At 47.3% G+C, this 17,780-nt stretch overlaps 1 protein-coding gene across 4 annotated transcripts in view; it reads left to right on the forward strand.

Moving 5' to 3' along the window:
* GTF2IRD1 (GTF2I repeat domain containing 1) overlaps positions 1 to 17,420 on the forward strand; it is a 59,705-nt gene extending 42,285 nt beyond the window's left edge. For 2 of the 4 annotated variants that reach the window (XM_058854154.1, XM_058854155.1), the window contains 12 exons: positions 1,063 to 1,246; positions 2,385 to 2,443; positions 2,615 to 2,680; positions 3,490 to 3,573; positions 4,654 to 4,837; positions 5,517 to 5,545; positions 10,840 to 10,887; positions 14,677 to 14,754; positions 14,873 to 15,065; positions 15,529 to 15,566; positions 16,277 to 16,413; positions 17,181 to 17,420. In XM_058854154.1, coding sequence (XP_058710137.1) covers positions 1,063 to 1,246; positions 2,385 to 2,443; positions 2,615 to 2,680; positions 3,490 to 3,573; positions 4,654 to 4,837; positions 5,517 to 5,545; positions 10,840 to 10,887; positions 14,677 to 14,754; positions 14,873 to 15,065; positions 15,529 to 15,566; positions 16,277 to 16,413; positions 17,181 to 17,255 — 1,175 coding nt within the window. In that variant the 3' untranslated portion in view covers positions 17,256 to 17,420. The remainder of the gene's footprint in view (positions 1 to 1,062; positions 1,247 to 2,384; positions 2,444 to 2,614; positions 2,681 to 3,489; positions 3,574 to 4,653; positions 4,838 to 5,516; positions 5,546 to 10,839; positions 10,888 to 14,676; positions 14,755 to 14,872; positions 15,066 to 15,528; positions 15,567 to 16,276; positions 16,414 to 17,180) is intronic. The other 2 variants (XM_058854156.1, XM_058854157.1) reach the window with 2 other exon arrangements.
* Positions 17,421 to 17,780: the final 360 nt, after the last annotated feature.

Here is a 17,780-nt window from a genome sequence, read left to right on the forward strand (position 1 = left end):
AAAGTTTTTCACTTACTTTTTCTGTTACAGTTGGGCAGAGGAGAGGGGAAAAAAATCAACAAAGGGCTCATGAGTTGAGATAAGGACTGGGAGAAAACACTCTAAGGGTAAAACAGGTTCAAATTTAAAGGTATAAAGTAAATTTATTATTAACAGAGTCAGAGGAGGATAATGAGAAGTAAAATAAGCCTTTAAAACATCTTTTTCCCCTCCCTCTTTCCCACCAACTGTGCAGGGCATGGGGATCTTGGTCAGTTTGTTATTCAAGATCTTTTTCTGACACCTGAAGTGCCTCCTCCCCCTCTTTCTTTCCCACTGACCTTGGTGCTGCCATGTTGTTTTCCATCACATGTCCTCACTGCCTCTTCTTCTCTGACTAGAAGAAAAACCACTGCTCATAGGTACCATTGCCAACAAGTTCCACCAATTCAAAGATTTTGTCAAGATCCCACAGTGTCATCACAGAGGCGTTACCGACCTCTCTAACTGACCCTGTAGCAAGCCCATCTTCAGAGGCATCAGAGACTGGCTCTGTCAGACATGGTGGGAGCTTCTAGCAGCTTCTTGAAGAAGCCACTTCTGTGACCTTCCCCTGCTACCAAAAACCAGGCTGTGCCAAATCTACACAAACCTGTTTTTCCATCTGTCCAAACAGCACTGCTTGGCATTGGCAGTTTGGTTGCTTTTGGCAGTATTTAGCAGAGCAAGGGGAGTTCTCACCATGCTGGGCTGCACAGGCTGGTGGGGCACCCCCAGGCACGTTCCCTGTCCCCTCACTTAGCAGAGGGATTTCCCTGGGGGTCTGGATGTGGGGTTCCAGTGCGCTGTGGAGAGATGCTTGCAGCCTCCATAGGAAGGCAGGCTGTGATAATGTAGCAAAAGCCAGTTCCAGGTGGCTGCATGGCTCTGTCCCTCATCTCACATCTGCCAGTGTCAGGGACATCCCCATGAGGCACAGAGTGACCACAAAGTCCCCAAAAGCCTCTTCAATCCCTCCATGTTGCTGTTGCTTAGACCTGACATGGAGATCCAGCAAACTAATGAGATTGGGTCCCTATGCAGCGAAAGCCATAGGAATATCAGAGCCAGTCAAAGTCCCCTACTCCAAGTTCCTGATGTACCCTGAGGACCTCTTTGTTGTGGGCTTGCCTGAAGGCATCCTGTTGCGCCGCCCCAACTGCTTCGGGATTGCAAAGCTGAAGAAGATCCTGCAAGCGAGCAACAACATCCAGTTTGTCATTAAAAGGTAAGGCAGGTGGGGTGGCTGTCCTTTGGGGAGGGGTGTTTCTGCTCAGAGCTCCTGCTGCTGTGCAGTGTCCTGGGGAGCTCCCATCTCATGGTCAGCTACAATAAATTTCCGTGATTAGATGCAGACGAGGGTTGTTGCCTTTGTTGGAGCCATCCGTGGGAGGCAGCAGTGGTGTTGTCATCTGTCCCTTCATGTCTTTTGTATTTTTAACCTGCTTTTGCAAAGGTTTGGCCACTTCATTAGGATGGGTGAGGAGGTCTTTAAACTTCAGGGTGCTCTGATGTGGAGCAAGGACAGGGGCTGGGAGTCCTGGAGGGTTTTCCTACAGAAAGTGTCTCCAGCTGAGGTCCAGATGTGCATTTGTGCCCATGGGATACTGCAGACATGAGGAAAGATGCTGACCCCCTGCTGGGGAGCAAGGGTGTCATAGGAATGGTAGGAGGACTGTGAAAAGCCACAACCAATGTAATGTAATAGCATTGCCCTGAAAGAGGGAAGACATTCAGCAGATATGGATTTTAGTACATTTTAGGTGTTTTGGGGACAGTTTCTCACCCAAATGCTGGCACAGCCAGTGCTGCAGGTGACTGAAATAGAAAATAAATATTGGGAGCATGGAGATTTTGTGGTGTGAGAACAGCAACTCTCAGGTCAGCCCAACCAGGGTTGGGGTTTTCTTGTGTCCTGATCTCGGATCCATTCCTTTGTGACACAGCTTCAGTGCACCTTGTTAACAAGCCTTACCATCACCTCACTATGCAGCTTTAGTATTAGGTACCCAAATGGCAATTTTTGGGGTCAATTTTATGTTGAAAGAAGCCATGCATGGCTTCTCCCATCCCTAAGAAACGTTCAGGGCCATATCTGCTAAAAGTCGTAGCTGCTGACTTGAGCTGCTCAGTCATCACCTGCTTAATCTCGTCCCAAGGAGCGACACATCAGCTCATTAAAGAGTTTGTCAGCATGAAAACTATGTCCCAAGTTCTCCCACTGTGTTGCAGGAGCTTTCAAATGGCATTAGGCAGGCAGAGTGAATGGTTTGTGGCTGTAGGAGTGGTGTCCTGAGGATGCTGGAGCAGCAGGTTGTCGCTGGCAGGGAGGTCACTCACCATCTCTGCTTCTCTCTGTTTTCCAGACCGGAGCTGCTGGCAGAGGGCGTAAAGGAATCGGTGTCAGACAGCCCAGCAGCCAAAGGTAGGCTGAAAGACACCCAGCAGCTGGGCTGCTAAGGTCTAGGTAGGAGAGGAGTGAGAGTGGTTTCCTACAGCCTTCCCTCCCCACCTGTTTTTTGGCTGGAATCCCCTTCCCATGCATCCCCCTTGGCAGCACTGTGAATCCTAATTCCTGTTGTGTCCCCTGTCTCAGCCGCCGACGAGAGGGACTCGAGCGAGGTGCTGCTGGAGGACGCTGTGAAGAGACAGGGCTTTCAAGGTGTGGGGCTGGAGGCAAATGTGGGGCTGAGGCAGAGCCCCTGGCCCGCTCTGGAGGCTGCATGGGACGTGGGAAGGGAGTACCGCAGGTGTTGGGGCTCGGTGGGTCGGCAGAGGAGAGAGACAAGGCTGGGAAGGAGGAAAGGAGGTGGGATGAGAGGCTGGAAAGCACAGGCAACTAGAAGACAAGATGCACAGCCAGGACAGGCAGTCCCACAGGTCCAGGAAGAGGCTTGAATTGCTCTGCATGGTGCCCTAATTAACCAACTTGGCTTATCTCCCTGTCTGACCTTGTGAGGTGCATAATTAACTTTCCAAGCCTTGGGGTTTGCCTTTTCTGGGGCTTTTTCCACCTGTGTGATGTTTGGATAAATGCCACTCGGCAGCAGCGTGGTGGCTCCCCTGGGGGACACAGTGATGATGAGAAGCCTTTGGGCTGGACAGGCAAGTGCACCCTGCTCAGGCATCTCTTGTTGGGCCTGTGAGGCTTTGCACAAGGATGGGGAGCTTTTTCAAAGCCTTTGGCTTTTCTGAGAGGCTTTGGAGTGTGTGTTATATTTTAATGCCAGTAATTATCTCAACTGAATCTTTGATTTCACGTGGCTTTTATTCTTAGCAAACAGGCGAGGGAAAAATAACCCAACATATTTCTGTTTAGATTATTTTTAAGGACTTTGAATGACCCACTCCACAGATTAGCTAATTGCAAGATAAGGGCTTTCCTATAATTAGAAAATGGCATTACTTAAAAGTCACAGAGTGCCTTTTAATATACCAGCAGAAATCTATAATTGTTTCTTTATTTTACAGAAAATTATGATGCCAGGCTTTCCAGAATAGACATTGCTAATACACTGCGGGAACAAGTCCAGGACCTGTTCAATAAGAAATATGGTGAGAAACCAGGCTTGTTTTATTCCCCCCCTTACTCCCTCCTAATTTTTTGCTTTTTATCTCTCCCTTCTGCTCCTGATTCCTTCTTGCCAGGTACTTTCTCTCATCTCCCCCTTGAGCTGCTGGTACTTTGGAGGTCCAGGAGGGAATGGCAGATCTGGGATTTGGCGCTGTTTGCTGCAGGAGCTGTGGGAGGTTGGGAAGGGAATAGGAACGGGTCGTAGCGAGCACTGGGGGACAGGAAGATGCTGCTCCTCCTGCTCCTAGAGCAGGGAAATGCTATTATCCCCATGTTGTGGTTTAGGAATGTTACACCCCAACTTAGTGTTCTCACTGAAGCGCTGCAAACCGTGCACTGCTTGTTCACTTGTCCTTCTCCCACTCCCTCCCCTTGTGGTGGGTTGGAGAGGAGACTTGGAGGCACAAAAATCATGTATTGAGATATGAGTTTGCTGGAAACAGCGATGAAATAAGAAAATAAACAGTAACAGCAGCATTATCAATAACAGAGGGAACCAGTGCTGCCTGGCCTCTCCCTCTGCCACTTACTTGACCAGAAGGGACCCCTTCCCTCATTCCTGGAAAATGATGTGAGGTGATAAAGAATAAACTCTTGCTCCTCTCCTGGCTACTGCAAAAATTAACCCTGTCCTGGCCACACCATTTTCTAGGCAGGGTTAAGACTTGTCCAGGTACTTGCAGGGAAGTATGTAGCCTCAATCCCACAGCCAGGCCTAAGAGAGGGAACAAACCTGTGGAGTTACCTCCAAACAACATCCCAAAGCAAAGAGCAGCAGCTTTCCATCCCTCCCACTGCACTGCATGGGCAGGATGGTGCATCTCCTCAGACCCATGAGCTCTGCTGCACACCTGTGCCTGTATTTGGACCCCTCCACTGCTGTCATGGAGGCACCCTGAGAATGTTGGTCCTTGATCTAATGCTGAGCTGGTGCCTCAAGCAGCGTGCCCACACTGTGCTGTGCCTTGGTAGGGCTGGGGATAAAGCCAGAGCTGCAGCAGAAATGGCATCCCTGGCATCCTGCACACTCACTGCTTAATTACCACTCACTTCTCTCCTAGGTGAGGCCTTGGGGATTAAATACCCTGTGCAAGTGCCATACAAGCGCATTAAGAGCAATCCAGGCTCGGTGATTATCGAGGGACTGCCTCCTGGGATCCCCTTCAGGAAGCCCTGCACCTTTGGCTCCCAAAACCTGGAGAGGATCCTGGCCGTCGCTGATAAAATCAAGTTCACTGTGACACGGTATGTGGTGTCAGCCATCCTGTGGAGCCAGAGAGGGGCAGAGGAGGGAGCTAAATGCACTCCCTGCTCTGCAGCCCCACTGGGACAGGTCTGAAAATGCCTCCAGTCCCCCAAGACAGCAGTAAGGTGGCAGCTAATGGTTCATCAGAAAGGAGGGGACCATAAAATAAAATAGCCACTTCTGCTTTCTTCCCATCCACTGCCTGAGGAGATGATGGGGAAGGCAGTGGCAGGAATAAAACGTGCTCGGTGTGATTGATCTCCAGGCAGAGAAATCCCTGCCCCTTCTTTAGGAGGCTTGAGACAGATTATTGCTGATGCAGGGCAGTGCTCAGAGCCCTGCTGTGCTTTAGCAACCCCTGCTTGTGGCAAGGTCCTCTGCATTTCACAGCCTAAAAGGGAATGGACACAAGTGGGAAGGGAAGGAGAAGCATTTTGGCTGTGTATCACACTAAGGTGGGTCAGGAAAATAATGGCCTTAAGAGTGGCTCCATCACCCTTTTGCTGGTCCACTGGGGCTTGAGGTACATCATGCTGCTCCTGTTGGTCCCATGTGAGTTGTGTGAAGGACAGGCTGATCCCCAGCCTTCCTTGGGCCATGGGAGGGTGTTCAGCCCAAGCATGCTTGCTTCCTGCTACCATTTCATTTTAAATCTCCTTTTTTCCTTATTTTTCACAGGCCTTTTCAAGGACTCATCCCCAAACCTGGTAAGAGATGATACCTTTTTGCCTAAGCAATGCATTGGCTCTGTGTTTAGTGGTGGTCAAGGAGTTGTAAACTGTGGATGGCAAGCAATAATTTTATCAGCTGGAGGAAAGTTGTTCTGACTTCACTTTCCTGGGCTTCCCACTTTGATTTTGTTGTTGTTTGGTGCATTTGTTGCCTGAGACAGTTGGCCTCAGCATCACTCATCAGTACTGCTGCTGTTGCCTTGAAATGATGGCAGTTTTCAAGAGCTAATCTGGGGCAGAGATCTGTTTTCTGTGTTTAAGAAAACACCCACTTTCTTAGGTGTTTTCTTAAAATAAATCTGTGTTGTAATGAGCTGGTGGGTTGGGTGGTGAGAGAAGGGGTGATTAAACACAGGGGTCCATGTTGGGCTGCAGCAGCATGGCAGTGAAGCTCCACTCCAGCTCGTGAACATTCCACAGGCAGATACACCAGGGAAAGCATGGCAGAGGAGAGGAGAGGAGGGTGTCCAGGGTGCACTCCATACACAGCTGCTCAAATCATCATCCCAGAGCCATGTCCTTCACTGTGAGTCCCTGCAGTAGCTGTCTCTCCTTTCTTGGCTGCTCAGAAAAGAGAGCTGCTGTCAGAAACGTGGTAAAAAACCTGTCTCAGTTTTAAATGTCTGTAATTACAACTGTTGGAAGAGCACAGATGGGTGTAAAGAACCTTGTCATCTTTATTCATGGCTTCCCATTTCCTTGGCCAGCCTCCATGGCAATGGCACAATTTAGGAAAGACAAATATGACAGACAGGAAAACATTTATATGCCCTTATTGGGAATAGCAGGAAGGTGTTAGAGCTCTAACAAAAGATGAGCTGTCAGTAAAATTCAGGCATGGTCCATGTGTTCACTTCTAGGAAAACTCAGTTATGGTCCATGTGTTCACTTCTGTGTCCCTGTGTAGGGCCCAGCCAGTGACAGGGAGGCCCCTGAGACCTCTGAAACTTGGCCTTAGACTTGTATCTTTTGTTCCTAAGCAGCAAAGCACCAGTTCACATCAGCTGGACCTAAAATCAGCCCTCACTGAAGCACAAGTTTTGCAGAACTCCAGTTTCCCACTGAATTGCATTGCTATGTACCCACTCCTTCAGCCACATCTTGTCTTTCCATTCCCCTGCTCTAAACAATATAATTACGTTAAGAGATGTTGATCTGACACAAATCACACCACTAACAAAAGAGCACATCACAAGGCAAATATTCTGGCTGCTACCTGGCTGGGAGACACAGCCTGAGAAATAGAGATGTAGAGGAAATTGATTTTCCTTTCAATGCACATTTTTTCCCTCCTTCTCCAGCTCTCCTCACAGACCTGTCTTCTAGCACCAGCCCAAAGACATATTTTATGTGTATTTCAGTGCCCCTGGGCTCAGCAGGTCACAGCATCCCTGCCAGGCTGGGTGCTTCACTCCCTCTCCTCCCACTGAGGTTTTGAGTAAGAGCAGATACAGGTGAGGGGGTTTTCTTACTTGACATCTCAGTTTGCTATAGACAATTTCCCATATTTGCCAAATCTTCAGAGACAGTTTCAGGACTCATAAGTATTTCCTAGTAGTCAGATTACCACTGGAATCTCTCTTCCAGAAAAGAGCTGATTGTATTTTGCCCCTCCCTAATCCCCACTGGCAGCAATTAACCCGTTCTTTGCTTTTTCACCCCACTGCACCAAAGTGCTTGATGGCAGTACAGTGATGGAGTCACTGCCTTGACTTTGATTGCTTTTCATCTGCCTTAACAGAAGCCATAGGTCACTAAAAATTTAAATTAAAGACTCTTCTTTTTACCTCAATATTGTGTAGTGAAGCCCTGTCATGTAAAATGAAGAGCAGCAGCATGCTTGGCATTACAATAAAGTCAATGAAAATCACTTTCATTTCATAGAAGAGGGTTAAAATGAAAGCAATATTTACTCCCAAGTATGGCATTGCAGAGGTCTCTAAAAGCTGGAAAGCTCAGGGGGTATATTATATATAATATAATATTATATATAATATTAAATGTAAGGGAAGCTAATGGGTTTTGTGGATCATTTTGGCTAAAAAATTACATGAAGGCTACACATGTTTAGGAAAAAGGGAAATTTAATTTAATTCTAAAAAAAAGAATCACTTTGGAGTGATTTTAGTTGCCTTTAGGTTAAACTTTTAACCTTTTAGGTTATACCTTTATGGAGTTTAATATGATTTAAAGTTGTGCACCTCCTGCATTGTAAAGAGCATTCCCGGGAACTGCAGGACCACAGATCTCTTTCTCTTGGGGATACCCATTTTCTAAGTGTAACAGAAACAGGTAAAAGGATTTCAATATAATCTGAGACCCTCACGTGCTTTTTTTCTCCAGATAATCTGTAATTTCTATGTTGAGATGGTATTTTTCCTGCAGTGGGAGGTGGGGGAGTTGCTGGTGCAGAAGCAGCTGGGGACTGTGTGCCTGCAGGGATGCTGTTTGCAGAAGGAGGTGGATTTTGCAGGGAATTATGCTCGTTTTTGGGGAAAAAGCCCTTCTGCAGTGCAGGTTTGCAGCCTCTCAAAGATGGGACAATGGCCCTGAGGCCACCAGTGCCAGCACTTCACCTGCATGGCTTCCCCAGGGCCTTTACCCAGGAGCACAACCCTCCTGGCATCCAGAAGTTTTCCTTTTGATTTCCAGTGCCTCTTCTCCACACTGCTGGTGTCTGCTCTGCAAAAGAGATCTTCAAAACAGCTTTTTGAAAGCAGCATGATCTTTCAGCATTAAACAGGAATGGGAGAGCAGGGGTGAAGCTCTAGTGCTATCAGCACTACACTTATCCTTTTGTTTCTTTCTTTCCTGAGTCACAGATACAAAACTGGCTTAATATGAGTCTTTGAAAAATACTATCAAGCATAAGTAATGTAACACACACACACATGCACAAAAAATCTTTGTGTGTTAGTTTTTATGTGCTTTGATTGAAAATGTAGTCCAGCTCCATCTGTCCTATTCCCCAAGCTCCCTACCACCATGATAGATTATTTTCCATATTCCAATTAATAAAGTAGGGCAGGCAGTGTTATTTAATTAAAAAACCCACGCATCCAGGCATCCTTTATATATATATATATATATTTATTTTTTTTTTAATCACAAGAGCACAATCCTCCTCAAGACTTTGATGAGATGTGCCTCGCATTGGAAACTGCTGGCAAGAGAAATAGAAAAGAGGAAAGCTGTGTTGAGGGCTGAGCACATCTTGCTCCATCACCAGGTTGCTTTTCAAGGTCCATATCCATCTTCCTTCACCCCCCAACCCTTTTTAACCCAGCAGCCAGGCCTGGGGTGATTATTTTTGAGTGTTCAACTGGTCACCGTTTCTAGTCTAAGGTGAAAATTCAGGCAGGTTGAATGTGTGTGTGTGTATAAAAATATATATTTGGATAATTAGGAGGGTTAAAATTCAAGCAGATGTGAATAGCTATGGAGCTTCAAAGCCTGTTTATAAGCATGTTTGTGATTCCAATCACCTTTTTCTTTCCCTAGCTTTGGTCTCCTTTTCCCATTTGCCTCTGTGTGGCAACCTCACTGTCTAGAGGGCAGCACCATCATCCAAGCCCTTGTGTTCACTTTGCTCTTTCCTTCCTCCTGCTCTCCACCACCCTCATATCCTGTTGTGTCCTTCAGAGACCCCAACCCCCTTCAATTTTCAGGGTGCTTATCAGACAGTGAGAGGGGTGCCATTCCATCCTGGCTGTAGTGCAGCACATTGGGATGCACTCCATACCTTGCAGGACAGCTGCCCTGAGTCTGGTGGGATGCTTCCTATGGTTAAGGCTGAATGGCACGTTTGAGTTAGCAGGACAAGAAATTTAAATTACCTTTCGTTAGGTGATTTCATAACAGCACCTTGAAAGGCTGCAAAAGCCTTTGAGTTGCTGCCAGCCAAAGGAAATGCCATGCTGCCTTTTCTAAACCAGTTCTGAGCCATATTGGAAAGATCCTGCCATATGTTGCTCTCCCTTGCTGCCTGCAGTTTGCTCGTGCTCCTGCCTGCATTTCTCCTTGACAGAAGCCACGCCAGGACCTTGCTCCCTCTTGGCTTGGACTCCAGCTTGGCTTTCCCAACACCAGCATGACCTATCTGCATCTCTTCCCCTTTTCATAAGCATTTAGTGAGTGGGTGCTGCCCACAAGGTGTCACCAGCGATTTAGGGGACCGAGCTGCAGAGATCATCTCTTGCTCTGGGGTGGGATCCTGCAGCGTGGCAGTGAGCTGCAACTACTTACGGCAGAATTTGTCTTCCTGCAGCTCAGGGGTGAAGAGCCTCAGCTCATATGGGTCTACACCCAAATCTCAGTGCCTGCAGCTGCCCTGGGCAGAACCACGTGTTTTTTCTGTTCCTTTGTGCTGCTGAACCGAAGGGCTCTCCTCCCTCATGCAGGGCATCAGCAGAGCTCTGTGCTGCAGTGGCTGCTTTCCTCAGCCTGCTTGAAATGGGGAGCACGTATTTTGAGCTACTTCAGATTGCTTATGCCTCTGCTTAGGGAATTTGGACACACGCTCCTGCTGTCTCCCAGGTCCCCTTCAGCTGGTGTCAGGTCACTGCAGTTTGGCATCAGGAGCCTCCCCTCTGAGCCCTTTCCTTGCCCTGGTGCTGCAGCCCTGACCTCCCCACCAGTTCTCCCTGTGGCTGTGACTTCAGCAGGATGAGCCACTTTGTTCCTCCTTTTGCCCATCATGCAGATTCCTGGCCATAGTCCCATCCCTGCTGTTCTGCCACAAGAAGTTAATTTCTTTTTATGTCACTCATCACTTTGGAGTCAGTGGCAAGCACCACCCTCTCCTTAGGGATTCCTTTCTCTCCCGTTTCTCCTGTTGATGCAGAACTGACACAATTTCCCTGTTTCCTTTTCATCTGCTTTAACTTGAGATAATATTTTTCTCCTCTGGCACTGGAACAGCTGTGCAACACAGCTGCTGCTGCTCTGGCACATGCCATAAATGCTGCCATGCATCCTTATGCACATGTGGACCTTGAGCTGCTCAGGAGAGTGGCATAGCCAAAGGGATGCTTTCAGGCTTAAGCACATTCCAGCAAAGCAGGTCCTGGTATGAGGTGGAGAGCCCAGCTCACCAGTAAATAACTTGCCCAGCAGTAATTACCTACCAAAATGTCTCTGTGACAAGGGACCTGAGGAATTTTAATCCTGGGTTTTGCTTTTATTTTGTGACCAAGAAACCAAGCTTCAGCACTCATGGATCTCTTTTTCTTTCTCTTTTGTTTTTTGTCTTCCATTAACTTGCGCTGTAGCCCCTAGACGGATAACATCTTTGGAAAAAGCCTATGCTGCTTTGAATGGTACGTAGCTCAGTTGATGCATCGTAGATGGTAGCAGACAAGAAATGCACTTGTGTTTTAATATGGGAATGAAAATGTCTAAACCCACCAAATTTCAGGTATTGTTTTATCCCCGCTGCTCTGTTTCTCTGTGCTATCCAGAACTGAATGATACAGTGTTTTATTGTTGTTACTAATCCTTTCTGCATTTCTAAGCACCGTTGCTGTAGTCCCTGAGCATCGATGCCATCACTCCAGCCAAACAAACCTGCTGTGTTCTTCTCATCCTTCATCCATGTGTCCCAGCAATTAATTTGTTACAAATCCACTTGCCATTCATAAGGAGAGCTTCCAAGGATTTGGGTTGGGGTTTTTTTTGCTTTGCTTTAGCACATACTCTGGGTCAGGGTTGGTGTGTAGCCACAAAGGCTCCAGGGGTGTAAGATACAGAGTGATGTGCAGGAGGAAGGAAAAGCTCACCTGCCTGTACCTGTGGCACAGCTACAGCAGATCCAGCCTCAGTGTCATCAGCTGGGATTTTGGCTGTGTGTCTAGGTGTTAATTGCTGCTCCCACAAGTTTATAGCTCCACTTTGAAAATATAAATATGTTAAGCTAATTCAGAGTGCATTTAAACCTGAGTTACTGCAGAATAGCCTCAGTAAAGTCAGCATGTTTATTCTGGATTTACACAGGAGTGTAACTGAATTGCAGCCATGGAAGCTGGAAAAGAATCCTCTTAGGATTCAGGCCAGATCCCAGGCTGCTGTAGGGACCCTGCCCTCAGCCTGCTGGCTGAGTATCTCTTTGATGAGTCTGGGATTGCCTGCAGAAGGGATCTGAGCCATATTCTCAGTGGGATGTGTTGAGCAGGGACAGTTTTCCTGATGAAACACTCTTCCTAACAAGTCTTTGGACAACAGGAGGTTGTTACTCCCTGAGCAGTGGCCGAGCAGAGGACAGGCATCCCCTTGAGCAGTGTTTAAGGGTAGAGGTGGTACAGGCATGGGAAGGAAGAAGGCTCCATTGGGTATCCTGCCCAACTGTGCTGTGGCATCACCACTGAGATCAAGGTCCTACATATGACATCATGAACACGGACAGAACCATTATTTATCCATGGGATTCCTTGGATTTGGTTTTGTGGGGTTTTTTTGAGTCACTAGAAGAATAAGCAGTGGTTTGGATTCTGTTGCCCAACAGCAGATACCTAAACCTCTGTTCTGATAATTACTAAAAGTAGCTTGGTGTCTCTCAAAAAAATGTTAAGCTCTGACAAGTCCTGTAGAAAAAAAAGTGTTGCTTTAAAAATGTGACCACTGTGCCTGTGGATTGCAGAGGTGTTACTTTAGGCAAGCAGAATTGAGGAAAAAATGGTTAATCAACTAGCTACTGTTTTAATGAAAAGCAAAATATAACAGACCCGAAGCCAGCAGCATGGATAAATCTGCATTGTGGGAAAGACTCAGCACATTTCAGGAGCACTAGTGGCTTCCTTGATTCACTCCTTCCTTCAGTTTACTCCTTGAGCTGATTAATCCCAAACCCAAATGGGTAAAGTCAAAGGGAGATGATGATCCCTCTTGCCTGGGCACAGAGGGGTAAGTCCCTGGGAAGCAGTGCCACTGGCCAGGGGCTCCTCTTTGGCTTCGCTGTTATGCATGCTCAGTTCCAGGATTTTCATGACATTTGTTTGTGTCCTTGAATGGGAATTTGGGAGTAGTGCCCACCTCAAGGTGGAAAAAACAAGATCCCTTGGGATCTTGTTTCTTGCTCTCAGGTCACAGAAAGGAAAGACCTGCTGCGCTTTTCAGTCCCAGAGAATTAAATGAGTGAGAACACTGAATTTAGGTGTGTCTTTGTCTGCTACCATCTACACATCCACACGGGTACGTATGTACAGCCCAGAAACTGAGCATTGATGACAAGGAAGTCACAGAGGGAGCCCATAGGGCTGTCCCCTCTGGTCTGCTGTGGCCTCCAGGGTGGCATCGCAAGGCATCACTTAGAAACCTTCATCTGTTGTATTTATGTTTTTCTCCATGCCATTCAAGCTGCTTTGTTGCCATTTCTGGATTTGAAGCAAAACTTGCCCCTAAGCTCTCTTTGCAGAAAGTTCTTGGGTTTTTTTTGTTGGTTTGGTTGGGGTTTTTTTTGTGTGTGTGTGTGTGTGTGTGTAATATCCAGGCAAAGCAATTATTTTCCAGGTGGAGAAGAGGCTTTTTGGAGGCTGTACCCTACAGTAGCAGGGTGCAGAGGTTTGAGGTTGCCAGCTTCTCTCCAGCACCCACAGCAGCAGAGTGGCTGAGATGTGGGGTGGGGATCTTTCTGCCTGGAGTGCTAAACCTCAGTCCCATGCAGGGAGAATTTCACCTTGGATTTAAAACAAAACTTCCAGCCATGTGTTTGCTTGAAACCAAAACAAAAATCATATGATTGCTCAAAATAATAAAAAATCATAAGAATGTGGTTGGTCAAAATGAAACTAAATAGCTGTAGCTTGGGTGCAGAGGATGCCTTGAATACCTTGGATGAATAGCTGTTTGCTCCTGTGAGAGCCCACCTGCATCTGGCTGAGGCCTCCAACACAAGAAAGATCTGAACCTGTTGGAATGAGTCCAAAGGAGGCTACAGACTTACTCAAGAGCTGGAGCACTCCTGCTCTGGAGCCAGGCTGGGACAGCTGGAGGTGTTCAACTTCAGAAGGCTCTGGGGAGACCTTAGAGCCCCCTCCAGCATCTAAAGAGGCACCAAGAGAGTTGGAGAGAGACTTTGGACAAGAGCCTGGAGTAAAAGGACAAAGGGGAATGGCTTCACACTGCCAGAGGACAGGGTTAGATGGGATCCTGGGAAGAATTCCTTCCCTGTGAGGGTGGTGACACCCTGGCACAGGTTGCCCAGAGCAGCTGTGGCTGCCTCATTCCTGGAAGTATTCAGGTTTGAGAGTTCTTGAAACAACCTGGTCTAGTGGAAGGTGTCCCTGACCGTGACAGAAGGTCCTTTCAACCCAAACCATTCAGTGATTCCATTATTTTTACCCAGTGCACTGCCAGCCTGGGTGCCAGTGCCTGCTCTGGGTGCAGTGAGGATTTTCTTTGGGGGGAGAGAAGGTGGGGAGTCCACCGCAGTGAGCTGGCCCTGTACTGTGCATCCCAGCTTGCTGGGAGCTGCAGACCACAGCAAGACGCAGATAAGGCGTGTTCACTTGGTACTTTATACCTGTGGGGGAAAAAAGGCATCGAAAGGGACAGGTTAGGGTTAGGATCATGACCCCAGTCATTTCTTCTGGAGCCTCCTGAGGGCGCTAAATAGCTGAGTTTAAAAATCTATTGACTTTGGAACATCGTTTGAAATGAGAGAATGAAAGAGAAACTGTTTAGCACTATGAGGATAATTTAAAAAGCTAGTAAAGCCAAGCGGATTATATGCCATATTATAAAACAATACTTCACTTAGGAGCTTAGCCATAAAAGTGCTCTCTCATTCCTTGATGTCACTTGTGGGAGCATTCATGGCACTGAGGGCTTGAGTTTTCATTGCTTTGCATTTTTTCTAGTCGTTTACAGCCCCGCAAAGTAGATATAAAATGCTCTTAGCTGTGGAAGCACATGGCAGATGGAGATCTGGCAGCATTTTAGAGCAGCTCTGAAAGGTGTCACAGGGTGCAGGCACAGAGCAGCACCTCTGAGTGTCCCCAGGCCATGCTGGGGCACAGGGACAGGGATACTGTCCTGCATTTTGTCAGTGAGATTGTTTTTCCAGGGGCTCAGAAGGAAACAAGTTAAATTCACCCCTGTTCTTGTTTTTGCAGATGAGGACGATGCTAATAGGCTTGGAGAGAAGGTGATTCTCCGAGAGCAAGTGAAAGAGCTTTTCAATGAAAAATACGGTGAGTTTCTGCTTGTATGCATCATAGGGTGAGGTTGGCTTTGCTGAGAGCAGCCACAGTTAAAATTATTTCCACAAAAGACTCTATTTATAGCCTGTCCTCTGTTCTGCCATTACAGGAGAGGCTCTGGGCTTGAACCGGCCTGTCATGGTGCCCTATAAACTCATCAGGGACAGTCCTGACTCTGTGGAGGTTACTGGGCTGCCGGACGATATCCCTTTCAGAAACCCCAACACCTATGACATTCATCGGCTGGAGAAGATCCTGAAGGCGCGGGAGAGCATCCGAATAGTGGTTATAAACCAGCTCCAGTGAGTTTTCCAAGCTTTGTGATGGGGGAGGTTTCTGTTTGATAAGTGTTGTGTTTGATTCTTCAGCCATAAGCAGAGCAACTCGACATGAGGCCACCGGAGCCACCACGTACCCGTGGAGGATGTGCTCCACCCCTGGCATCCACTGTCCTGTGCCACAGGGAGGTACTTGCCCATGGGTGGGCACAGTGAAGGGTTAGCAGGGCAAATCTGTACCCTCTTTCTTGTGCAATTTGGGATGATGATGCTGGGAAGGGAAATGACACAGGGGGCTGGAAACTCAGAGACCCAGCTGAGTTCCTTCAGGTTGCTTTTCTCCAGGATGCACTGGGGATGCTCCAAGTCCCCTCTGCACACAAAGGGATGTTGGAGGAGTCAGCTCAGGGTCAGGATCTGGGCTGTGTCCCAGCACAGGCAGGCACACAGGGTGAAACAACTGACTCATCCCTTGTCTCCTCCACAGGCCATTTGCTGAAATCTGCACCGAGGCCAAACAAACAGGTAAGGGAAGGGCTGGGACATAACCACGGCTTTCCTGGCACTGTGGGAGAGAATATGGAGGGGATTTGTGAGGTGGCATTTGAACCTCCCAGGTCCCCAGGGCAGGATGGGGAGAAGATCCTACCTACAAAAAGTTAGGCCCAGCATCTGTTCCAGAGTAAACTATCCTGTTGGAGGGTTCCATTTCTGTGAGCTGTGGGAAGACTGGGCTGTTCAGCACAAACTTCCATGTTCTGGAGGATGTGATTATCCCTCTCTCATTAGCAATTTACTCACCATGGGCAAATTATTCCCTGGTTAAAGCCCTTAATTTGAGCCATTGTTTAGCAGTTGGATTTCTAAGGCATCAGTTTCCATCATTACCGGGAATGTGTTTCTCTCTCTGTCCCATCATCCCAGTAAATCTCAGGCAGTTTTAACCAAATGTGTCAGAATTAGCAGTCCTAGAGACAACTACAATCCTATAAGTTTTATGAAAAGAGGTGGATGAATAGAGAAGAGAGATCTGGCAAGCAAGAGCATGCCTGCAGTGTGAGGGGAGCTGACAGCTCTGTGCCACGTCGTGGAGGCCAAGCCAGTGTCACCAGTGGCAGCAAATCACTGCAGGGGGATGCTCTGTGGAAGGCAAGGTCACAGTGGCAAGATGAGTCCCCTGTTTAGGGCCCACTCTCAGGGCTCAGACACCTCATGCCTTCCCTCTCTCCTTGCAGAGAAAGACATCAGTGTTCCCAAACGGAAGCGGAAGAGGATCTCCGAAGGGAACTCGGTATCTTCCTCTTCCTCTTCTTCCTCTTCCTCTTCTTCCAATATGGAGTCTACATCATCAACAAATCAGATCTCACTTGTGGTAAAGCCTTCCAGATATTAGGGGGGTTACTGCCTACCTATCTTTCTGCTTCAGGAAGCTGCTCTGTTCTCCTCGAGCTGTCACCACCTCCCTCTACCTGATAAAGTATGATGTAAAATGGTACAAGCAGGTTTGGTGAAGGAGGGGACACATCTATGGGGCTGTCTTTTTCTGCAGGGTTGCCTGGAGGAGGTCAGCAGAGCAGAAGTGTCTGACAGCCCCTGGGCTTCTCCTGCATTGCTGCAGTGTGCCTTGGGGGTGCTGAGCTTTAGTGGGTGCTGTATATGAGACAGGCCCAAGCAAATCCCTCCAGCCCAGTGGGTTAAAATACGAGTGCTGGTGACATCACCTCGGGTCTGTGGTGCCTCTCAGCAGAACATGGTGGTTCCCCACGCTCCAAGCTGTGCTGGATGTACCTCTAGCTCATTTCTGGGAGCAATGCAGAGCTCTAGAATGCCACAAAATGGGAAAAATAGGAGATGAAAGTCAGGGAGATGCATACAACTGCACTCCTTTAGGGCTTGGCTTCGGTTGTGGATGATACCAAATAAAACTTCCCAGAAAATGCATAAGAGAAATACAAACTTAAAAGGGTTTTTGTCAAGTTTACTAGTGGTGTTTTGGTTTGGGGTTGTTTTCTTTTCTCTTACTTGGAAAATGGGAGCAACAGCCAGTTGTTGGAACATGTTAGAGATTTGATGTATGCATGGTTTTGTGTTGTGTCCTAACGGAGACTTTTGCCTTCTTTTTCTCTCCCTCTTTTTCAGCAATGGCCCATGAACATGTACATGTTAGACTATGGTGGTCTAAACGTCCAGATCCCAGGACCTATTAACTATTAGACCTCAATATCAAATAAGAACCTCAAATGAAAGAAAAAATAAATAAATGTAATTTATGTAAAAAGTGTATATTCCAATATGTATCGATGCCTTTTAGTTTTTCCAATGATTTTTACACTATATTCCTGCCATCAAGGCCTTTTTAAATAAAAATAAAAAGTGTTGCCTTGCTCTTAAAAGTACTTATTTTATTATATATAGTATTGATAAGTAACATTTATGGGTAAGAATAAGGGCAGAAGGGCACCCCTTGGGCAGACCTTGTTGGATTTTTGCTGCTCAGTAAATCCTCAGTGTCACCAGTGCCTGAAGCCAAGAGGTCTGAAATGTTTTAATGCTTCATTTAGTTTAGCTCAAAGGTGCAAAGATGTATGGTCAGAGCTGCCAGAGGAGTGGTACTGAACTGCAGTGACAGAGGGAACCAGCCCTCCCAAGCATCAGTCACCCATGAGCTCTGTTGGCTCTGAAGCCAAAGTGCATTTGGATTAAGGGGGAAGGATGTTTCAGGCCCCCCAAGAGGTGAGA

The sequence above is a fragment of the Poecile atricapillus genome, chromosome 21, assembly GCF_030490865.1.
Source record: "Poecile atricapillus isolate bPoeAtr1 chromosome 21, bPoeAtr1.hap1, whole genome shotgun sequence".
Taxonomy (NCBI): domain Eukaryota; kingdom Metazoa; phylum Chordata; class Aves; order Passeriformes; family Paridae; genus Poecile; species Poecile atricapillus.